This window comes from Crocodylus porosus, unplaced genomic scaffold (genome assembly GCF_001723895.1).
Source record: "Crocodylus porosus isolate Cpor-Errol unplaced genomic scaffold, CroPor_comp1, whole genome shotgun sequence".
Classification (NCBI taxonomy): Eukaryota; Metazoa; Chordata; order Crocodylia; family Crocodylidae; genus Crocodylus; species Crocodylus porosus.
Window position 1 is genome coordinate 25,824,669 of NW_017728915.1, and position 24,119 is coordinate 25,848,787.

Here is a 24,119-nt window from a genome sequence, read left to right on the forward strand (position 1 = left end):
CTAATCCTGTGGGTGTTGGTGGATCAAACTAGTTGATTCTTCTCAGTACCAAGTATAGGGAGCAGTATCAGAACACCTGAATGGAACTCAGTGGGCGCATCTACATGAGATGCTATATTGCTGTACAACGAGCTGTCACTAGCTCACTGCTACTGCACAGAACTACTGGCATCACAGTTCATGCCAGTTGACGCTATGTCACCATAGCAACAAGTTACAGTGACATAGCTCATCCTACGGCGGTGTAGCATCTCATGCAGAAGCACCCACTGAGTTCCATTCCAGTGTTTTAATACTGGATGATTTAGTGCAGTAGTGTGGGGGGAAAAAAGTCTGTGTGGCATCAAGACTGTGCGGTAATGCTAATTACCGCACAGTCATTTAGTACTTGCATTAGTACTTGCTTAAGCAAGTACTAAATGTCCATGCAGTAACAACTGTACAGTCTGGCGCATGTGTAGATGCACCCAGTCTGTTGTTAATGCCATCATGCTTACAGAGATTGTATTTGTTTCAAAAAATACACACAGACCTCATTCATAAGTTACAGCTCAGAGTGCTGTTTCATGTCTTTAAGTTTTTCCTTGATTTTTTCAGGCAAGACTGTGGTCCAGAACTGCACTGTGTTCTCTTTCAGCTTCTTTGCTGTCTTCTGCTTCAAGTTCAGTTCCAGGTACTCTTCGTCCAGGTTGTATGCTGGCCATTCCACCAGACCTTCACCGTTAGGATTCCTATGCACAATGTAATAAAGACATGCCAGGAAAGACTGGTGATAGGATAGAGAGCAGGATCTCTTTAGTCCCCCAGTTTCAGTGTAGATCAGACTGGTAAAGCCATTTCTTCTGACAGCTCTTCATTACTATAAATTTTAGCTTGGGCAGAGCACAGAGACTTCCATGACACAACAGCCATCAGGAGAGTAGGTATACTGGGAGAAAGCAATGTCGTCTGATGGTTGGGGCACCAGCTTGGGCAGGAAGAAACTCAAATTGCCTTCCCAGTTCTGCCCCGGACCTGCCACATGACCTTGGGCAAGTCACTTCACTTCTCTATGCCCAGATTCCCCACAAATAGCTAAATGGTAATGACCCTGCTTCTTAAAGCCTGTTCCTGACTACCAAAGCCTTCAATGTGGTCTTGATTCACTAAGATGCATTAGTGAGGCTTTGTATTACCAACAAAGCAAACTGTGCTTGCCATGCTGCACCTGTTATGTGATTAAGCAGAGAAAATGAGTTGGTGCTATCAATCCAACAGCTTTTCAAGCATGGAGTGGTCTGCACAAATGAGCTACCCAACTGGTTACAGATTCAAATAAGCAGATACACTATTTGGGAAAAAAGAATATTGAATCTTACCCATGCCGTGCAAAATTAGCCCAGTATTTCATTACTGTTCTGCTGAGATGTTTCTCCTCCTCTGTAGCGACTCCGAAAACTAGAAATATTGAAATACACAATTTTGCATGATGGGAACAGAATATAGGTGCATGCACCAACTACAGCTAATTTCTGAATCCTGCTATTTTATAGGCTGTCCATCAAATGCATAGTTACACAGAATATATTTGTCTGCAGTTGGCAGGAGATTCAACTGCCCTCAATTGCTGAATACAAAGGAAGGATAAGGAAAATAAATATATGGTGTTGGGTTGGGACTGGAACAAGAGGAGGGGTGGATTTCCAGTATCCACCTCTGCCAAATATGATCATTCTTATTTCACTGAATCAAAACAGAATAGTCTGCTACATCTACTTGTTCAAACCCACTAATATAGCATTTACCCATCATCCTATGATAACGAAGGCATAACTTAAACTGCCAGCTGCATAAGAACAATAAATGTGATATATACTACTAAGGATTCCTTACCAGACAACATCTCATTAGCAATAAACATGTTTCCAAAGACAAAACTAAGTTCATCTCCATGATCTGCTTTTACAAAGTCTGGTCTGAGGTCTGCAATTGAACTTGGAGGATGTTGGAATTCATAAAAATAGACAGGAGAGCCAGAATCTGAAAAACCCGACAATTAAAAGAAATTATATTTATTTAAGCTAAAACAAGTTCTCCATTTTCAAGTAGAAACTAAAACAATTCTAGCCACATAGTTGGGCACTGGAATTAATAATTTGTTTGGAGTGTCACCTGAGACATGATCTCCAAAACAGAGAGACAGATACAGGTAATGTGTCAAGACTCAGATACATTCAAGGCTGAATTTTGATTTCTGAAAGTTAAGGCATGTTCACTCCTTTAGCATAATCACATCCCAAAGCACCTGAGAATCCTTCTGTCTATAAAATTAATTCTCAGTTAAGATCTAAGTCTGACCATCTCTGGGAGTTGGGAAATAAGTTTCTTTGTAGTAAGGCAACCTCATTGCCTATCCCCAGAAGACAGAAATTGAAAAAGAAAATCACTCACCAAAACAAACCAGGTCCCCTTAATAGAGTTCTAACCCTCCTGCTTTCCAGAAGCAAAGACTAGTGCTAATCAGGATGACTGTTACTTCTCACTTTTTCCCTGTACCCGCCATCTGTCTGGGTTCAAATACTGCCTATTGTCCAAAAATCAGAGTGCAGATCTTTAGGACGCAGGCAGTCCTTACATTCAAAGTTTTCTCAGCATGTAGCAGATGGGCTCTTGACTCATGACAGGCTCATGTGCTATGGTAATACTACTCTGAAAGATGCTATAGAGTTCTGTGTACTTTGGCTAATTAAAATGGCATACACAATGTGTGGTATGGGTCTAGATTGGTATATTAAGAAAAATAAATGTTGAGTATATGTTGTTTAGGAAGATCAGCTCAATACCCTGCTTGACTGAATTCTCACAAAGCTAGAGAGCAATAATTCTCAACCAGGGTGCTGGGATACCTTGGGGAGCCACGAGGTCCTCTAAAGGGTGCTGTAGGAAGTGTGAGGAGATAAATGAGGTATGAGGAGATGAGCAAATAAAGGCAGGCTCAGGCTTCAGCTGTGAGGAGGTCAGCAGGTAAGGGCAGGCTCAGGCTCTCCCTGCCTGGCTGCTCCTTTATCCTCCTGGCTTGACCCCTCTGCAAGGAGGTAAGCACTGCAAAAAATCCATGTTTGAAATTTATGTGAGTTATGAAGGAGGGCCTTGTGTCTGAGGGGTGCCTTGAGACTGAAAAGGTTGAGAACCACTGCCATACAGGTTGGGTGCAAAGATGGTAGCAGACAAAGTTCTTCAGTTGAATCTGATATCTTTTATTAAAACCAACTTAAATAGTTGGAAAAAAAAATTTGGCAAGCTTTTGGGTTTAAAAATCCTTTGTCAGGGTAAGGAAGCATCTGCAGTTGGTGTGTGCTCTTCCCTTCTAAGACAATTTTTTCCAACTATTTAAGTTGTTCTAATAAAATATATCAGATTCACTCAAAGACCCTTGTCTGCCTATATCCTTAGACTAACACAGCTACAAACTACACCCCTGTAAGATGGCAGCATTGCTTACAAGTAGCTATAGTTTTAGCAGGCTTACCAGCTCATTACAACGAGAGAAGGGCTATTTTATACTACAATGTTTAGCTAGCAGAACGTATTTCCCTTGTGGCATCAGAATTCCTCCTTTCTGCCAGCAGAGCAATGCCAACTTGGTGAGCTCAGGGAAGAAGGCTTTTTGCTGCCACAAGGAAGATGCCACCAAATGTATGTAGGCAAGCCCACAATTTCTGCCAGCAGCCACAGACTATTTCATAGCGGGTGCATCCTAGATGGGGTATCTTGTATATTGGAGCTGCACAGAAGCACTAGAAGCCACAGTCATGGGGATATGGTTGGGCATTTCTTTGTGATGGTGGCTCCCTGACAGCAAAAGTCCTTCATTGGACCAGTTGTATAGTTGGGAGAGATGTTAGACAAGCTTTTGGGCACAAGTGCCCTTCCTCAGGTCTGCTCAGTTGGGCCAATGAAAGATATTACTGAAAAAACCCTTGGCTCTCACATATTCCCTGGACCATCTCAGCCACAGTAACATCCTTATGCTACAGCAAACATAATGGAAACAAGCCCTAAGAGCAGGGGTGGGCAAAATGTGACCCGCGGGGTGGCCCGCCAGGCCATTCTATCTGGCCCGCGGGGCCCCTAAAAAATTTAGAAAGTAAATATTTCTCTGTCCCTGGATGCTTGTCATGCAGCCCTCGTTGGCTTGTCAAAACTCAGTAAGAGGCACTCCACTCGAGATAATTGCCTGCCCGTGCCTAAGAGGGATAAATAGAGGGGAAGGAAGTTGTGAGTATTAACTAGTTCTGCCTCAGCTAAGAGGTCAATTAAGGTAAAAAAATTAATGAAGGAGCTAACGAGACAGTAATGAAAGCCCCAGATAACTCCAGTGGCTGGTTCTGAAGGAGGAGAAAAAAGCTTCAGAGAAAGATACAGTAATTAGCAATCTAGGGGGAGGAAGACAGGTGGGCCTAATGCTTATGCCAACATGAACGTGCAGCAACCTGGCGTAGTGTGCTAGGGCTCTGATCTATACTGACAGTCAATTTTACTTTGAGGGTTTATCTATATTATCTACCTTTCCTCTAGAACGTATTAAATGGAAGTTCACCTTTGTGATACCTGGAGGATTTAATAGCTGGAACTAAGAATACGGCATCCCCTATCAAGTCCAGAAATCGGTCCCGCAGAACAGTTGTGTCATTGGTGTCTCCCAGGTACTCGTGCACTATCAAAGGTACACCTTCAGGTGGCACAGACTGGAAGGCAGGAGGAAGAGAAAACTAACCATAGGGTTGATCAAGGGCTGCAGCAATCAGCAGGACGTGTCAGACATTGGTTAGCATGGACAACAAGGGAATTTTTGTTTCTTATGAGGACCTGGCAGTCCAGAAGTGATATAGCTCTTAGTAACACCATTGCAGAGGGTCTAGGGGTTACCAGCTTTGTGTTAAGTACATGGGAGGAAGTAGATACCCAGGGGTGAAAAATGCACTTAGAATTCCAGCCTCTGTTTTAATTTATCATAACAAAACAAAGACGAAACAGAAGTCCAATCCCTAAGCACTGAGCAAGTTAAAGGGAGATTAATCAGTCTGCTAGTTTCTTACCAAAAACGGTAACATATTCTCCAATTCTGAAGTTATGGTTTCTCTCTCCATCCCCTCCTTCAGGCCAGGCAAGCCTAATGACTAAAGGAAAATATTAAAAATAATCAGTTCCGTTTATAACAACACACACAGGCCCCAAAGCCTCAGCAGGTAAGACATATCACACCACTTAGGTTTACAAACTAATGTACTACGTAGCAAAGGGCCACAGGAACTCGCAATTGGGATCAGATCTGTTGTCCAATACAGGTTTCTAACAAAGGCCAGAAGGGGTCAGCCATGTTAGCCTGAAACCAGGCAGAAAGTAGGGTAGGGTGGCACACCTCAGAGACTAACTGGCTGTGAGAGACATGAGCTTTTGTGGGAAGCAACCTCCTTCATGAGCCAAGTTGCTGACAAAGCAGAGACTGTTGCCTATGAAAGCTCATGTTTCTCTGAAGGTCTCGGAAGTGCTACCCTGTGCTACCTTCCACCTAACACTGGCCAGAAGCAGATTTTTCAGAGGAAGGTGCAAACCCCTGCAGGAAGCTGATGTGAAATAATCTGCCTCTGCATTAGGTTTCATCCTGATAAGACTTTGGCTTAAGCCCTGAGGTTTAATACCCCTTCCAGAATTGTTGTGAGCATCAGGTATTACAGCTTTGGATGATCTTGTTTTCCATACAAGGGTCCAAACCTTTTTGAGTCTTATCAAGGTCTAGCTGCTAAATTAGAAAGGTTAGTACAAAATACAGCATATATAACACATGCATGGAAAGGGTGTCTTGGGCCATCACATCTGCAATCACCAGAATCACCACTTCAGCCAGACATGCTCAACTGAGGCATAATCCCTGAAATACCCAGTAACATGCCATAGGACAGTAAAGGCAGTGGACATGAGGGCACTGCCAGTGCTCCACTATTGCAACAAGAGGGAAGTAGTGGTTAATATATACTCACGACATCCTAAGAAAAGGCCAGCGACTCCTATTACAGAGGAAGGTAACCTCCCGCTCCCTTCAGTTCATGACCACATCATTGACAGGAGAATTTCCTTTGTGGACCCAAATTTAACTATCAGTATGACCCTGAGCGGAAGAGCAAGATGCTTTAACGCTTATGGGGTTTCTAAATCTAGTCCCCTGTACCAGGTCATCCTTTACTCATGATCTTCATAAAGGTCGTGATGAGAGCAAATGTCTAGATATAAATTCCTTAAGGTCTCATATAGGGTAAATTAAACCATGTCTATGGGAATTCTTGTCATTTATAGGTTTCTCAGCTTTAAGAAACTTAGAGTCCGCGATGGGAAGAGAACTGGATTGTAAACCTGCTTCTGAAGTTGGATTGCAAACAAAAACATTGATTTCTATGCGTCACTGCTACTGTCTGGGGTAGAGGTACCCTAATGGTTTTATTAGCTAAAAACCAGTACTTCATTTGTTTTACTTTTTGAAATATTCAAAGAAAGGCCAGTGATACAGGGTCTCCCACTGAGACCTCTGAAAGGGTCTGAGCAGCAGGGGACCCCAAACTCTCCAAAAGAGGAGCTGGGCATCGAAGGTCTAGTTATTTAAGAAAATTCAGACCACCAAACCCCTCTTTAGAAGACCTTAGATAATATTTGAAGAACTTCTTAAGTGATGATATGACCAGTCCTGCATTCTCCTACTTATCAAATGCCAGGAGAGAGAGCAATGTAGATTGTTAATTTGATTACCAACCTCTTCTAATTCTTAGACTTGGCTTTTCTCTACCCTGTTCTCCTCCCAGCAGCAATCTATACATTGCTCTGGTATCCTTCTGAATGGCAGACCCTTTATAAATGTAAAGTTTTTCTTGGGAAGAGTAGAAAATCTTGTCAGATGTATGCTGGGTATCCACAAAGGCATGGACAATTGGGGGCCAGCCTTGAAATATGTCCCATGGGCTTCAGGTACACAAGAATGGAAGCTCAAATTGTCTGTCTTTCACAGGGAAAGAAAGTGGTACCCTGGTTTAATGCAATGGTTCATGCAGACAGCTGTGCCAAGCTATTAGAAATCTCTTACGTTAGGAATGAGCCAGCTGTATTCATGGTTAGTTATTCCTATTATATATGGAACAGCACTAAACTCTTTTGCAGCCATTAGGTCTTCAGGGTTCTTCTGAATAAAAATGCCATCTACAACAGCAGGGATTAATGGGATTGCCTGGAAGAGAGAAAAGCAAAAGCATTTATTTGTCAAGCTGTTACTGCTTTCCATGTGGAAGCTTCTACCAAGAAATCAAGCTAATATGATTCATTGTGACAAAAGAAAAGAAGATGCTGGGCCCAATTAAGCACAATGGTAGATGTCATGCCATTACAATGGTTTTCACAGTGGCTGAATTCGACTTGCACAGCACAATCAAGGAATCAGAGCACCTAGAGTGAGACTTTCAAAGCATTTCCTTTGAAGTCTAAGACATAAAAAGCCAAATGTGAAACTGAATTTAACCAGCAAAATTGAAAAAAAGACTTAACATATGCATGTCCAATCCCAGAGCTATCCTTAAATTCACTTTTCTCCACTGGCAATTACAGTACCTACAAGGCTATGCTCCACTAACTCACTCAGAAGCTGCCCCTGCCCCTCTGTTAACAGCCACCTGTAGCTACCTGAAATGGACTTACCCCTACACATCACCCCCTACCTTATGTAGCTGATGTCTTAAAATAATTTCTTCCTCAGGCTTCTTCCTTAGGCAGTGGACCATTGCAGCTGAACTCATGGTCTCACAGCCAGATATGTTAGCGACCATCTGCAATTATTCAAACAACATTAGATCTGCAAACAGCTATTAGATTCTGATGCAAATTAAAGTGTTATTTGGGGACAGGCTCTGGAATTTGTGTAACCAATGTCTGATATATATCCGTTTCTTTATAACAACACGCACAGAAAAGTATAGGATGGGATCTGCAGAAGTGTTTAAGAGATGGCCTGTTTTAAATGGGATTAGTTTTACACAGTGCTTTTAAAAATGCCTCTCATGGTTTAATACATTAGCTGCCTGTGTTTTACAAAGCAGCTCAGGTCTGTAATTTAAACCAGAGACTAAATGTCCTTGAAAAATGCTAGCTTATTTAAATAAGCAAAGACAAACTACAAAGAAAAAAATTAATCCAAGAAATTCAGAGCCAAGCCTAGCATTCTGTACTCATACAACTGAGCATCTTGTGTGATCAATGGCATTATGCATCCCTCTGAATTTCCTGGCTGCTCTTTCTTCTTTGTGTGAGAAACAAAGAATTACTTGACATAATGTTCTAAAAAATACTGAGACTGGGCCAATACAACAGGATTAGTGAACAATTAAAATATAGCATCCTCCTGTTCCACTGGAACAAAATTATCTCCCGATGCTCAAGAATTCAATGTGGACAGAAACAGGGTACAAGAAAAAAAGGATAATGCATACAGTATTATGTTCCATAGCCAAATCAAATGGGGTGGAATGGAGGAATGTCTCAGAGGAGGAAGACGACAGTTTTTATCTTAGAAAACAATCTGCAAGATGTGAGGACTAGAATCTGATCTGGGTGCAATAGATTGCAGCACACATCCTATAAAAAAAAAAAACCTTTGAAAAATCTCATTTAAAAACAAAATATTGACTCAGCTAAAATGAAACAGAACTGACAGAGCAGACTGTGCTCTGCAATGCCAGCATGCGTACCAGGGATCCAGGTTTTCTCTTTGCCATGGAAAAATGCAGTAAAACCTGGATCTTCTCTTTTAAAGGAGAAAAACGCGGGAAAAAGGTGGGTTTCCCCTCGCAGGCTGGCAGAGTTTCAGCCTGCAAGGAGCTGGGGGGAGCAGGAGGAAGATGGTCAGGCAGAGGACACCATGCACATATGTACATATGCACGTGGCTGCCAGGCAGCCTGGAGAGCAGCTCCCACAGGTAAACTGGGTGGGGGATTGAGGGCCCCATAGTGAGGGAGGGAGCTGGGCAGCGCTGGGGCTTGGGCTGCTGTCCAGCCGGAGCACTGCATGGGGCTTGGGACCTGGGTCCATGTGCAGCCACAGGGCCTGGGCAGGGAGAGGGACGAGCCGCAGGTGGCTCGTCTGGAGAGAGTGTGTGCATGGGGGGGGAGGGGGGGACTGGCTCTATGCCGCTGCGTGCACTCCTGGTGGCAGCATGGGGGGCACATGCCCCACAGATTTGGAGTGGGGGTGAGTGCAGGCTGCCCACTGCAGCTCGAGCTCTCCACTCTGCTGCCTTCCCCCCAGGGTCTCCGCAGCCCAGTGGGTGGGAGTTAGCGTGGCAGGACAGAGTAGGGCCAGGCAGGGAAGCTCGGTGCCACAAGTGCGAGCCTCATGCTGCCATGGTGAAGTGCTCCTGCCCATGTGGCAGCAGCTGGGGTGGTGGCATGGACTTGCGCCTCCCGCTGCTACCAGGCGGGTAGGAGGCACTTCGCCATAACGGTACAGGGCTTGCAGAGATGGCACTGAACTTCCCCACTTGGCCTCACTCTGCCGGGTCCTGCCCTCTGTGCCATAGAGGCCCTGGGAGGATGGTAGCAGGGCCAGGAGCCTGAGCCCGCGTTGGGCAGCCCACATTAGCTCCCACCAAGAGCTCTGCTCCGGCTGTGGGAAGGGGGAGCTGGGCGCCTCGCTGTGCTCTGCTGCAGCAACTGCTGCCTCTCATGGGTGACAGCCAGGGCTTGGGTGCTGCTACAGGGGGCAGGGGGCTGTGGACCTGGGTCCCTTGTCCTGTAACCTTGCCAGCTGAGGGCCCCCTCCAGCAGGACTGAGGGTATGGGGGGCTGTGGGTGGGGAGTGACAGATTTTGGGGTTTTTTCAATCAGAGAATTTGTGATTTTTAAAACAGAGAAAACCAGGATCCCTGCTTTAGTAACATAATGAGTAAGAATGGGCATAACATACCTTAGCAATCGCTTCAGGATGTGAACTAAACATGTTAGGAAAGAGTGCAACTCCACTCTCGGAGATGGCTTTGTGGAACAGGCCTTTTGCCAATCGAGAGAGAACCTGAAACAGATGAGGGTGGGAGGGGGACAAGGAAAAAGGCTCAAACACTGCGTGATGAGTTTACAGTAAAGATGGGAGTGACTGGGTGCAGTCTTCCTAGAATCTGGAGTAGTTGTTGTGCTTTGGCATGTCGATTCAGTCTATTTGCTAGATGCCCGGCTGAATGCAATGCAGGGCTGTTACTCATTTTAAAACTACATTTTAAACTAAAACTAGGAATTTGGTATTAGGGGGAGTTTTCCAACCTATGGTAGTGCCCATGACTGCCCTTGAGGGGAAGAAAGGCCTCGTGACTAAAGCTGTCAGGAGGCCTACACCTGGCTCATCTCTCAAGCTTGTGTGAGACCTTGAGGAAGTCACTCAAACTCATTCTGATTAGGGACATGTCTCTACTGCTCACTTAGTGTGCCAGCAGCACCTTGTGGAAACATGCTGTCACCTTTATTGCAGTGCTGTAAGCAGTCTAATTGACTCTGTTAAATCAGAGGAGCTAAGTAGCATGGGCACATTGTTTTCACATGGTTGTACATGTGTGTCCCAGCTTGGTTCTACCTGGCATGCTATTCAAGCTGCATAGACACATCCTCAGCTGCCCCAAATGTAAACTGAAGATAATACTCCTGTACTTTAATAAGACAGTGTGAGCATAGCATAGGTAAAGTCTCCTAAGCAGTCTGGCTGGGAAATAGCACAAAAGCTCAAAACCTACAAGAGCAGAAACGCTGACTCCTCCTGCAGACTCTCCAAATATCGTGACAGACCCTGGATCTCCTCCAAAATATTCAATGTTCTCTTGAATCCAGTGTAGAGCTGCTACTTGATCCAAAAAACCCCAGTTGCCACGTGCATGTTCATCACCCGTACTGAAAGCAAGAAGAACTCATGACATCAATTCTGCTATTGTTATATACAGGGCTCTAGCAGTGCACGACAACAACAAAATAATCACGTACATTGTTAAAAATAAATTTGTTTCTAATTCATACCTCTGTGGAATGGGCAAAGTCAATCCTGGGTAAATCCACTGACCTACATTAACAACAAACGCAAGTCAAGTCAGTCCCAAGGCCACCGAAGCTCTTCAGATGTCCCTGCTATCAGATCTTCATCATCAGCACTGCACAGCACGCTGATCTGCCATCCAACTGATACAGTTCCTCTGAAATTCTCTAAGGCATCTAATATGATTTCTTCAAGGAAGAGGTTGAAGTGAGAGCAGGCAACCTTGGTGCACTCCTACTGACGTCGCAAGCCATTTGATGATATTGCTGTTGATAAGCACTGCACTGTTTGCACTGCTGTAAAGTTCTTCTGTTAGTGTTAGCAAGAACCTGCCAATGTTATGCTTCTTCATCATGAGCCAAAGTGCTTTGTGCCACACCTTGTCAAAAGCTTTCTTGAAGTCTATGAAGTTATGGTGAAGTGTTTTGTGGTGATCATGCTACTTTTCATACAGTGCTTGGATGTTGAAGATTTACCCTGTGGTACGTCTCCTTTCTGAGAACCCATCCTGCTCTTCCATCAGCATGGTCTCTACTTGAGGCTTGAGTCTGTTCAATATTATTCTTAGAAGTACTTTGCTTGGATGGCTGATCAAACAGATACTGCAGTAGTTTGTGCATTGGTGGAGATTCCCCTTTTTAGGAAAGGGAATGATGACTGACTTTGTCCACTGGGATGGCCAAGTTTTTTCCCTCCATATCATGTTACAAATTTTGTGAAGCATGCTTGTTATGTTGTCACCTGTCTTCAAGAGTTTTGCAGGTATGTTATCTACCCCAGGTGCTTTCCCATTCTTCAGGCTTCTGATGGCTTTTTCTACTTCTTTTGAGCTGTCTGGGTCTTCCTCTTCAGTGCTTTCCAGGTCTTCCTTCTGCTAGCTGGTCAAGTACTTCAGGTCCCATTTGGATGTTGTAGATGTAGAGTTCCTTTGTGTACTTTGCCCATCTCTTGTGTATTGAATTGTTTTCAGTAAGCAATTTTCCATTCTTGTCTTCTTTGTTCTTGCTTGGTGTGCTTTAGTTGTCTTCGTCAGGCTCTGAAACGCTTTCTCGCTGCTGTTGTTTTCAAAACCGTTTTGAATTTCTTCACACCTGTTTAGAATCCAGTCTTCTTTCGCCTTTCTTATTTTATTTCTTACATTCCTGTTTACTTCTCTGTAACTGAGACTGCCAAATTCTGAATCAAAACATTTAGCTTTCAGGGCTTGTCATGAATCACACAGGAACTTTTCAAAAAGCTTGCTCCATTTGGAGCCTGGCTGTTGGCTGTGGGCTTCCATGCAGTCATGGTGATGAACACAGAGAGATGGTAATCCCCAGAAATACTGAGTTTACAAGGTCTTAGTGCTCTTATTAAAGAGATTCTCTGAAGAGAAAGGAAGCAGCAAGGCCATGTATTTAGTGGACAGTATGGATGTTGATGATCAGCAAATTAAAGGCAAATCAGGAAGCTGTCCAAAGCATCTCTAAAGATATAAGCTGTTTCAGCAGAGATGAATTGCTAAATTTGTTATAAAGTCTCTAGAGTAATTCAAATGGCTGCCAAAATTTGTAAAATAACCCAGTTGGGTAAAGCAAACTGCTGAGCATAAATAACACATGAACAACTATGAGTACAGGTAGAGATACTTGAGAGAATGAACATACAAGAAAAACATGATCCTGTGTGTCACACCAGTTATGAGGGTTTGGACTGAAAGTAGGGTCACTGAAGAAGCAAGCAAATACAACAGAATTCATTTTTGTTAAATATTTAGAGGACGTGGCAGATCACTGCCCATATTATTGATTTCTTTATGCCAATCACTAAAATATTTAAGCAATTATTTTAATGCACATATATACTAAAAGTGGATATGATGATTTGACTTAGTAAGGAAACTTACCTTAAGAATCCAGTAATACCTAGCCTATACTGAATGGCTACTACCACCACATCCTCATAGGCAGATAATGCTGACCCATCATACATCCAAGCTCCACCGATCAATAAAGATCCTCCATGAATCCACATCATAACCTGAAAAAACAAAACCATAAAAGGTTTTCCATGAAAATGTGCATTTGAAAGCTGTTTGTTAGCCAGTGTTGGAGAATAAAATCCATCCAGCAGGCAAAACAAGAGCAGAGATAGGGCAAATCTCCTTGGCAAAAAGCACCTCTTCTTCAGGTTTTGAATACTTTCATAAATGTGGGCTACCTTGAGCTAACTTGTATGATTTAAACCAATAAAATACAGAGAGATTAATGACATGACAGGAATAGAGGCATAATACACTGGAAACAGGGACTTGTGACTTCTTGTCCTGGCCCTCGTACAAATTCTCTTTACGTGTCTTGAGCAACCCATTCCTCTACTCAATCATGATCACTGAAGTAGAGCTAAAAATGAATACGTAACTGATCCTCATATAACCCACCTGTCTTTATTTCAATGAGCTGTAGAAGAGCAAAGGGTTATTACTTGAGTGGATATGGGAAGACTTTTTAAGGGCCTTACCCATGGACCTGTATTAACTTAGGTACTGCTTGCAATTATGCATTTCCAAAAGCAAAACATATTCTCCCTGATCCTAATTTCTAGTTCAATGAAAAATAAAAGGGAGGACATATAAAAAACTGTTGGAGTAGATGTAGGCATCTTTCTTTTCTTCTACAGACCTATGCTTTCAGACCACTTTGCTACCCCTTGCATTAAATAACCTTGAGGACCTTTATGCTATTCTACTTTTCAGTGGCTTTAATGTTGGTTTCAATGAGTGCTTCTAGCCCTACAGATTGAGGTGCTATATACCTTGACTTGGTTGCTGCATAGTACTATCCAATTAAATCGCCAGACAAGTTGTAAGGATTCTTCAAGAGCACGGAAACAAACCTGCAGCAGTTCTGCTTACCGGTAACTTGGCCTTGTTATTGGAAGGGGCAGGGCTGTAAATATTCAGATACAAGCAGTCTTCAGAAATTGTCATGTTATGTTTCATTTTAAAAAATTCATTAAATTTTTCCAGCCACAACTGGTCTTGCAAGCATCTGAAAGGTCAGAACAAGATTTAGAGGTTTTCCCAATGGAGATTTTCATACATTTCATAACTGAACAGATACATTCAAATATTATTTTAAGATATTTAAAAAAAAAAAAAAAAAAACAAGCCTGGATTTTTTTTTTTTTTTTTATTTACAGGTTTAGTTAGAACTATTGCTAAGATCCTTTGCAATGGATAGTTGCTCTAAATTTGAGACCCCAGTGAGATTTGAACTTGGTTCAGCTTTACAAGACCAAAACTAACCTCTGAGTAAAGAGGAACTTCCAGAGAGTAGCCTTGATTCACGGGAAAACAAGAACTGTTGCTTCAGCATTAATTTCATTATCTAAATTATTTTTCCTGGGAAAACAGAACAATCTACTGCCCTCACAAGGCAGTCTTGGGGAAAATGGATGTTTTGTGCTAGTTGACATTGATTAGCTTCCTAAGTGCTAACAGAAGTTCAGGTCTACACAGTGATTTTTTTTTTTCTATTAAGGAATTTCACACTAAGACCCTAATGCAGCAAAGGCATGTATGCTTAACTTCACTACCTTGAATCATCTTGATTCTCCATCCTACTGTGCACTAGTGAGGCCTCACCTGGAGTACTGAGTCTAGTTTTGGACCCCACACATCAAAAAAGGTATAGATAGGTTGGGAAGAGCCCAGCAGGAGGTAACAAAAGTGCTAGATGCCTTGGAAGCATGACTTAGAAGGAAAGACTAAAAGAAGTAGGAATATTTAGTCTGGAGATGAGAAGACAGAGGGGATTTGATAACAGGCTTCAAATACCTGTAGGGTGACTATAAAGAATAGAAATGGACTTTTCTTTGTGCCAGTACAAGAGAAGCAATGGCCTCAAACTGTGGCAGAGGAAATTCGCGTTGTAACAGGGAGCTAAACATGCAGAAAGAAGGGCAGAATGGCGCCTTAGACTAGCGATCCTCAACCACAGCGCCAGGACACCCTGTGGGGGCTGGGAGGGGACAGGTGTAGGCTCAGGCTCCTCCCTGCCCCACTCCTCTGCAGGGAGGCAGGCAGTAAAACAGCCCATTACAGTGGTTCTTAACTCTTTTAGATTCGAGGCACCCATTGACTCAAGGCACCCTTCTATCATTTCCAAAAACTAACTAAATCAGAAAGGCAACAACTTACTTGAGAAGCCATAATGAAGTTTCATAGCACAGCTTATTGCATAGCATATGCAGTTTCATAGCATCTGACAAAGCAAGTGGCTGCTTATGAAAACTTATGTCTCTCTTAGTCTATAATAGTTCTTCCCACCCTTTTCCTCAGCATGACCCCTCACTCCAGACCCACAGCCCCATGGCCTTGCCCATGCCCCTTATTCCAAACCTGCAGCCCCCAAACCCTTCCCAGGTGCCCCAGGGCCTGGGCCCTCAGCCCCTTGTTCCCTTCCCTGCCCAGCAGTGCTGAGTCCTGGGTGCTGCCCATGGGAGGTTGCTGCAACTGAAGCAGAGCGTGGAGCCTGGCTCCCACCCGCCATCCCTTCCCCCTGCAGGCGGCACAACCAGACCAGAGCTGATCGGGAGGGGGAAGATGCGGTCTGCCCGCTACAAGCTGGGGACTCCCCACCCTGCTTTCTTCCACTGGGGACCTCCATGGCACAACAGGCAGGACCTGGCGCAGAAGGTTGGGAAGGCTCAGTGCTGCCACTGCCACCAGGAACCCACACCAGCTGCACCACCATGGCGAAGTGCCCCCTGCCCACCCAGCAGCAGTAGCACTGGTGATGTGGAGTTGTGTCCCCCACTGCTACTAGGTGAGCAGGGGGTGCCTTGCCATGGCGGCGTGGCTGGTGTGGGGGTCCTGGCAGCAGCGGCACTGAGCTTACCTGCCCTGTTCCGCTGAGGAGGCCTCAGGGGAGGGCAACAAGGTGGGAAGCACCAAGCCTAAAGGGGGCAGCCAGCAGCCCCCCCCGCCCTGAACACAAATCTGGGGGGCACATACTCCCCCATTTCCCCTTCCCCAGGCGTGCATGCAGCAGTGGGGAGCCAGTCCCCGTCCCTCCCAACCCCGCCAGACAAGCCACCTGTGGCTCCACTCTCCTCCCCCCGCCTGCATTCTCACCCCAGCCCCCACGCAGCAGTTCAGCTGGTTAGCACTCCCAGCCCCAGCCGTGTCCCACTCCCTCCTTTACCATGGAGGCCTCAATCTGCCCTCGCTCCCATAGATTTCCCTGCAGGGAGCTGTGGGAGTTGCTTTTCATGCTGCCTGGATGCCACATGCATGTGTGAACGTGCACATGCACATAGCACCCCCTGCCTGGTTGCCCCCCTCCCGCTCCCACCAACTGCAAGCAGCCCCTTGCAGGTGGGAACTCTGCCCGACTGTAAGGGGAACCCACCATTTCCTACTTTTTTCTCCTTTAAAGGAGAAAATCCATATTTTTCTGCATTATTCTGCAGTGAACGGACAACCCAGATCCCTGTATGATTAGTCAACACTGTCGAGTGACTTTGCAACCTCCTTTTTATCATTGTGACCCCAAATGGGGTTGCGACCCCAAGGTTGGGGTTGCTGGTCTATAAGGTGCCAGTCTACTCTGGCTTCTGCCTGACTTCAGACTAACACAGCTAAATAATTCTCTCTCTGCTTATATGTGTACAAGTTTGCAAGATTGGGGTTAAAAGATCATGTCTAGTGAAATATAGAGAGGTTCAGGGTTTCACTGACATCCCTACTCATCCCAACATGCTCAACCCCCACATTCATTAGCTACCTCAGATGAGCCAGTTGTCTCCCTGCTCTGGGTATCATGTAAAGGCATTGTGTTTCCATCTCTTGTATGCTCCTCAGTTAGTTTCCCTAAGATTATCAGACCTTTTAAGACAAGCAGATCATGGAGTTTAGCGTAAGAGCTGGAGGAATCCATGATTGCTGCACCCTTTTTAATCAAACAATTGCACTATGCCTACCTTCAGGACCATTTCCAAACCTCCCTTTATGGTGGAAGCATTCAAAGGACCTGAAAGCTCTAGACAAGCTCCTTTTTCCAGAACAGGGTGGGGTGGGGGAGTAAGAAAATCCAGTTGATTAAATTCAGTTAATTTTTTTTTAAAGTGTAAAGACAGCACACACCTAGAGTACAGGGTTCTTACATTGGTGGAAGAGAAGTCGCATCTCGCACACCGTGCCACGGTTCTGCTGGCTGGGGCGGGGAAAATCTCAGAGAACCCACAGGCGGTTTTGCAAAAGGTATCCCCAGAAACACCTGCGTACGTTTGTCAGTTCCCTTGACAGCAACCTCTTTTCCTCGGAGTCTCCCATATTTGGTAACTACTTCTGGCCTCTCAACTTCTTGTCCTGCGTAATGTAAGTTATAGATGAGCAAAGTCTAAATGACTGGACAAAATTAATGGCCTGATCCAGTTAGAGCAATGGGACCCCCTTGGTTGACGCTAAGCTACATCTGCCATTTTTATTTTTCCGCAAGGATTTCCATTGCTTTGATGACTCAGAGTAAGCGTAGACATCAGAGACACGGATTTCTTCCACTGTGCTGTACTTTCCTCCCAACTGTTTCTCTTTTCTCAGCAATTAGATTTTCCAAGCTATAGGGACTATAAGAACAATGCAGACTTGGATCCTGCAGTCCAATCCAGAGACAGGCCCAAGCTGAAACCCCACGTTTAAACATCACCCTGGATCTGGAACATTTGAAATCTGGATCCAACAAGAATTTTGTGGCTCATGCCTATGGCTACAGGCTGGATGTGAGAAAAGCCTGGAGTGTCATTATGATCCTAGGGAGTGTTATACTCAGCCCCACCTCAGGGCATGCTGGCACACACCACGAATACCACTGTCCAAGGCAGCCTGATAAGCCCCCCTCTGGCCATGACAGCTGCACTCTGCAGAATGCATGCGAAGCAACAGCATTTCACAGCTCTACCCACACACTCCCCAGGTTGTCAGCAGAGAAGCAGCTTTCCTTTTTGCTCCTCGTGGTAAGAGTCTGCTCTGAAATACAGGAATGACAGCATTTTTGGCACCACCTTCAGCTTTGCGGTGCTGTAGAAACACAGCAAAACCTACTGTCACCCTTGGACAAATGGCTGACTAGGTTAAAAACGGTTTTTAAAAAAAGTGTGCAAGCGAAAAAATGAAAGAAAGAGGCGTGCAAAGCTTTTGTATGCAAGTTAAATTCCACTGGATTAGTAGATTCATTTCTACCCAGATTAATTGGAAGGACAGCGGGTATAGAGTTGGTCCAAGATATCTATGTGGGAATAACAACTAGGTAAAAGCTGAAATATATTTACCTATTTACCCTCAGAGCTAGTTGCATTTGGAGTAATTTTTATACATAAACATAAAGGCTCCAAGAGATTTCGACAGGGACCAAGATATTTCCAATTTTATATTAGTGAGATTGTTTCTTTTCCCCAAAATATTTTAAATTTTTTTATAGTTAAAAGTTATGCTGCGTTTCAGAAAACAAAAGATCACAAACTGCATTACACCCTGCTTCTGTAATAGGGAAGGCAAGGTAGACTTATAAAGTAATTGAATCAGGGTTAGTAAGTCTTCATAAGCAACAGATTACATCATCAGGTGCTAATGAAGTAAACCCTTGCTCACAAAAGCTTATGCATCTCTGATTTAGTCTATAAGGAGCAACTCTACTCTGCCTTCTGCCCAACTTTGGACCAACACGGCTAACTACCTCTCTCTAAGGGTGAGAGGGATCCATTTTTGAGAACACCATCCTGTGTAAGGGAGGATCTGCAAACTCTGTCACCAGTCATCTGAGGAAGAAATAAAATAAGATGGGCTTTGGGGGTAAAAAAAAGAAATTTGGTCCTGACAAATGGTTGAGTGAGTGACAGATGGACTCCCACACTCTATTTGCCCCTAGAGTGAGACTTACCTTCAGCTTGAGATGTGATCAACCATGCCGCCCAGACCAGAAACCAAAGCAGGGGAACCTTGCCATGAGATGACATTTTCTTCTCTCTGCTTGAATGCTCTGCTGGTTTCCTTGCATTAACTGCTGAAAAAAACCCAACCCAGACAGACACAAAGGGTGTCAGTTAAGGGACACCTAGCTAACATTCTCTTTCAAACACACCCTTGGGTAGAAACGCCTTGAAACCTGTGTTGAAAACCGAGTTTGGACTCACATTCTTACTGCAAACAAGATAGTAATTTGATGCCAAGGGTTGGCCAAGTTGAACTTTGACCACCTCCCCCCCGCACTTTGCCCCACATGGGAGGGTCACACCCAGTGTCAGGTTTCTCCTGCCAGCAATGGGAGCAGGGTGTGGCCACAGTAAATGTGGTAGCAGCACAAATTATCTGCAGAGAGGAAACAAGAAAAATCCGATCAATTGGGCTGTTGCCCTGGGGATAAATTTCAAGAAAAATTGTTTGATATAAAACAGTCACAACAAAAACTTAGACAGCATGTGGCATTCTCACTCAGGTTATATGCTATAAAAAAAATAAATTTGCCTTGCCTGGTTTTGGATATGCTACTGGATACAGTGCCTTCTCCTGGAATCCCACTGATTTAAATAGAGCCGATTCACAGGAAAGTCAAGCAGAGATAGCAGCTGGAGCTTGGTGGGTGGTTATGGTAGGAAATGACAGCATCTTTACCAAGTGACTCAATACTTCGAGGAAAATTTCCCAGCACATGGGCCAATCAAAAGCAAGGGTTGATTGAAGTTGTGCCAGGAGAAGTTGTGGTTGTAATTGTTAAAAATATGCTTTCTTATGCAACAGCAAGCATTTAGGGGACCTTTTCGAGGCCAACAGTCTGTGAAGTCCAACATGTGGTCTGCCTGAAGTTACTGTCTGTGTGTTGGGGAGAAGGAGGATACCAGGCCACCTCAGGTCTAGAGAAGAATGGCATACTACAGTACTCGCAGCACAGTGGGGTTGACCCTAACCCTAACCCACCCGTAGGTTTATTTTTAACACTGCATACCTGTAAGAAGCCAGTGTCCCATCATACAGCACTTCCTGCTGCTCTTCCTCCCGACGCGGTGTGGGAATGCCATGCTCACTGCTAGTCTGGCAGGATGTAGAGGTTACATTGCTTCACAAAACACTAGCTATGGCACAGCTAGGTGGCAGGTGTACCATCATAGTAACTTGTGGGCATCTTATACAAGTGTGTGTCCACAGTGGGGGCTTCATACCAGCCATGGTGGAAAGCTGGCTCTGCCTCCAAGGCTCCAATTTTCAGGGACAAGCCCATGAAAACTGGGCAGAGATGGTAGGATATCCCAGCACACTTCCTGCAGCAAGGCCTTTTATCCAGAAGAGCAAGACATGATGAGGACAGCAGCTGCTGCAGGGCCACAGAAGGCTGGGATCAGTCTCAGCATGTGGCCCTGCAGACTCCTGGCCAGCGACTAAGGGACTCAGTGGGTGAAACAATGCGCCGAAGCCACAGTCTAAATAAATAAGTGGCTGCGGGACCTAGAGGGCTGGTGCAGGTGACAGACCATACACAGCAACAGCGGTGAGGGTGGGAGCTGGAAGCAGTAGTGCTAAGGAGCTGAGATAGGGGCCAAATGAGACTCAGCAGAGAAGTCTGGGCCAGAACTGGGACCAAGGTGACAGATGTCACATATGCAGCAGAGACTGGGGCTGGGCCAGTTTGGACTTGGCATTGGTGTATTGGTGACAAAGGTGACAGATACTGATACACTTAGTCTTTGTACTGACAGTGGCCTTGGAGCCATTCCTCTCTCCTCAAGACAGTAGAAAGGTTTCCACTTCAATCCAAAGGGAGAGTCTGGAGCTTAGTACCAGCAACACAGCAGAAATAAGTGCTGAAAAGCTAGGACATGCATTGCTGGGGAAACTCCAGCCCTTCCTTATAAGAAAGTTGGCAGTAGGTTTAAAATGGAACAAAAGGAAATGAAACAGCATTATCTCACTGTCTAACAACTGAAGGGAGACTGAATTCTAGCACTCTCATTATGTAGGGTATTTAGAAGACTACTTAAAAACACTGGAGCCTTTCACCACTGCTTGCTAGGTCAAACTATAGAAGGAAGAGGCTACAGAGAGAATAGATTTTTTAAAAACTCTCTTTAGAGTGCCCATGTCTGTATGAAGTGTCTGGTCTCATGGATAGGCTGTTGCAGCACAGTCAGATAAAGCTTTGTTGCAAAATCACATCTTTATTGATGCGGCTTTGTTAAATTGGTGCTCATCTGGCATTCTGTCCATGAGCGTGGGGACTGAGCACAAGGGACAGCAGGTAACTGGGATTGTTAAACAAGATTCACATCTCTGACAAGTCCAGGAAAGCATCAGAATGAATTAGAGAAGGGAATTATTTAATGTAAATTGCTTGGCATGGTATCTTCTATCTGCAGATGGTAAAGGAAAGAGTTAAAAAGGAACGAAGCATCTCTCAATACATCATTTTTCTAGGAGAGATGTTTGTTCTGTCATGAGAGTAGCCGGGTAAACACCTAAATGATAATGATTCCATGTTCATGCTGGCTAAGCTACAACTCTTCATGTTCTTTCTTGTCTTCACCACTTTTCTCCTTGATTTTTTCAGGCACTGTCTTTGTCCAGAATTCCACTCGCTTTTTTTTCAGTTGCTTTGCTTTCTTCTGCTCCAGATTTATTTCTAGGTATCCTTCATCCAGGTTATAAGATGGCCATTCTGCCAAACCTTCCCCATTTGGGTTTCTGGAAAGAGAGTAAATCCCCTATTTAATCATGTGTGCACTTACCCATAGCTGCACACACGCTTTTGACCAATGTTTCATGAATCTCACCCATTTCGAGCAAAGTTAGCCCAATATTTCATTAGAGTTCTGCTGAGGTGCTTTTCTTCCTCTGTAGCTTCATCTGGAGGAAAGAAGAGGAAAGAACAACTGTACTGTGTAGAAGAAAGTAAAAAATAAATTAAACATTCACTGCATGAAGGAGTAGAACCCAGCTGTCCCAAAGGAGTGTCCCACCCACATGAGGTATTAAGGTGGGTCTCCACTGTCCCTTCAGCTGGAGCCATTCCACTTGAATAACGTACTTAAATATCTATTGAGCCACAAGGGAAGAGCAAGAGTAACTCTGTAGACTGTGGGGAGGGCATTCACATGCTAGGAGGGATCTGGGTTCTGGTCCCTGCAGTAGTGACTATTATTTTATACAGAAACAATGTCAGCAATAGTGAATGCTGAGTGGCTGACAGTGGTTAGGCATAGGTGGAGGGAGGAAATATTATTTGGGGAGGGGCTGAGCACATGAGCATTTGCACACATGCACCCCCCCTAGCAGGTAAGTCTGTCATGGGGAAGGGGTATATGCCCTGTGGGTGAGGGAGGGAGTGGGGCAGAGGCAGGGTGGGGCTGGGGTGAATGGGGCTCCTGGGTCAGGGCAGATCATGGGACACTCAGTGCCCAGGTGGCTGCCCAGGGGCATGTGGGGGGGGGAGCAGGAGGGCAGGGAGGGACTCCCCTGGTGGAGGCCTGGGGGGCATATGCCTCCCGGATCTGTGCACAGGGTGGAGGCAGCTGCCACTCTGGGCTGGGTTCTGCACTGCCTCGGGAGTGGTGCAATGCTGTGTGCTTGCCACTGCCAAGTGGGCAGGGGACATGGCACAGTCAGCGCGTGGCAGGCACATGGCACCGTGCAGTTCTCAAGGCAGTGGCAGCGGGGCACAGAGCCCAGCCTACAGCAGCAGCTGCCTTCGTCCTGTGTACTGATCCAGGGTGTACTCAGCAGCTGGACTCCCCTGGGCTGTGAGCATCCCACGACCTGCCCTGGCCCTGCCCTGCTTCTGCCCCACTCCCTCCCTCACCCATGGGGGCCTTGATCTGCACCCCCATGCCTCTTTCCCATGACAGACTTAATTGCTGTGGTGGGCAGCGCTCTACACGCTGCCGGGCTGCTGCAAACTGTGGCTGAACATCTGTCTCTGTACTCCCCTTCCCCTGCCACTGTAGCTGCCCGCACTCGGGCTGCCCTATGGCCCTCCGTGCTGCCACTGCTACCCCACGTTTGTGGGGACTAAGCCCTGTTAGCTCCGGCCTTCTGCCGCCTATGTGGTTAGAGCACTTGCTTGCAAGGAGGTAGGGTTGCCAACTGTCCATAAATTTACAGACAATCAGTGAAAAAAAAACAAAAAACCCCAAAAAACCCAACCAAAACAGGCTAACAACATCTGTCCATAAAATCTGAAAAAAAAATTGAGCTGTTTATAAAAACAGGAAGCAGCTGGAGTCAATTGAAGCTCTGTGGTGGGAAAGCAGCTGCAGTCTGGAAGCACAGACAGAGCATAGTAGCATCACCTGGTATCCAATCAGGAGCACAGCACCCTGAAGGGAGCTCTTCTCAGGGCTATGTAGACCCCTCCCTGAAAGCCATGTGTTGCTGCTAAATCCAATGACCGCCTGTAATGCTGCTGAATTTCAGGTACGTTTCTTTGGGGATCTGTGTTGGGATTCAGGGAGTGGAGCTGACAGCGGTAAGGCTGTAGGGGAAGCATGGTGCAGTGTGAGAGGGTAGGGGAGCCCTGCACTCTAGTTTTCAACAAATTTACTGTTTGCCAAAAAACTCTCTCATCCAACTTCCTGAGCTTCCAAAACTTAAACTCTTTACTTGAACTACCCTGATGGAGACGGAAAGGACGACATATTAATATTAATCAATGACCAGGACAGTTTACACTGTTACCCTTTGACCTTCAGATTGGCTTAGTTGCCTTTCATAAAAAATAAGCATGCTAAAACTGATCCACCAGGAGTAAGTAATTCAAAAACACTTCACTAGCCACTACTTACCACGTAGACGTATGTCACCTGCCAGGTATGGTCCTCCAAAGACAAAAGCAACTTCATCTGCATGGTCAGCTTTCACATATGCGGGTTTAGTATCTCTATATAAACTTGGACGATGCTGATACTCAAACAAATAGGTTGCAGCACCAGACTCTAACAGAAAATAGTATTAAGAGAAGTCAGTGAAAAAGGGTCACTTGGAAGAACTGGATGCCTTTAAGTCGGCAGGCCC

General features: G+C 45.1%; 2 protein-coding genes across 2 annotated transcripts in view; both read right to left on the minus strand.

The window, feature by feature from the left end:
• Positions 1 to 518: 518 nt before the first annotated feature.
• LOC109310612 (fatty acyl-CoA hydrolase precursor, medium chain-like) lies at positions 519 to 19,292 on the minus strand. The gene is made up of 13 exons (XM_019535871.1): positions 19,003 to 19,292; positions 17,231 to 17,435; positions 13,977 to 14,112; positions 12,969 to 13,102; positions 10,791 to 10,944; positions 9,977 to 10,081; positions 7,737 to 7,844; positions 7,112 to 7,252; positions 5,079 to 5,159; positions 4,580 to 4,727; positions 1,873 to 2,019; positions 1,359 to 1,437; positions 519 to 731 (listed from the first exon to the last, which is right to left on the minus strand). The coding sequence occupies exons 1-13, from the start codon at positions 19,076 to 19,078 to the stop codon at positions 545 to 547; spliced, it is 1,701 nt and encodes a 566-aa protein (XP_019391416.1). The 5' UTR covers positions 19,079 to 19,292; the 3' UTR covers positions 519 to 544.
• A 2,119-nt stretch (positions 19,293 to 21,411) lies between these two features.
• LOC109310611 (fatty acyl-CoA hydrolase precursor, medium chain-like) overlaps positions 21,412 to 24,119 on the minus strand; it is a 15,325-nt gene continuing 12,617 nt past the window's right edge. Inside the window, exons 11-13 of the mRNA XM_019535870.1 lie at positions 23,891 to 24,040; positions 21,884 to 21,956; positions 21,412 to 21,794 (exon numbers count right to left, since the gene is read on the minus strand). Coding sequence (XP_019391415.1) covers positions 21,605 to 21,794; positions 21,884 to 21,956; positions 23,891 to 24,040 — 413 coding nt within the window. The 3' untranslated portion in view covers positions 21,412 to 21,604. The remainder of the gene's footprint in view (positions 21,795 to 21,883; positions 21,957 to 23,890; positions 24,041 to 24,119) is intronic.

Coding starts and splice junctions, on each gene's coding strand:
- LOC109310612 (XM_019535871.1), bottom strand. CDS start 19,078: ATGTCATCTCATGGCAAGGTTCCCCTGCTTTGGTTTCTGGTCTGGGCG. Junction 5,160..7,111: donor ACAGCTGGCTCATTCCTAAC/GTAAGAGATTTC, acceptor ATTTTCCTTTAG/TCATTAGGCTTGCCTGGCCT. Junction 2,020..4,579: donor ATCCTCCAGGTATCACAAAG/GTGAACTTCCAT, acceptor CGGGTTTTTCAG/ATTCTGGCTCTCCTGTCTAT.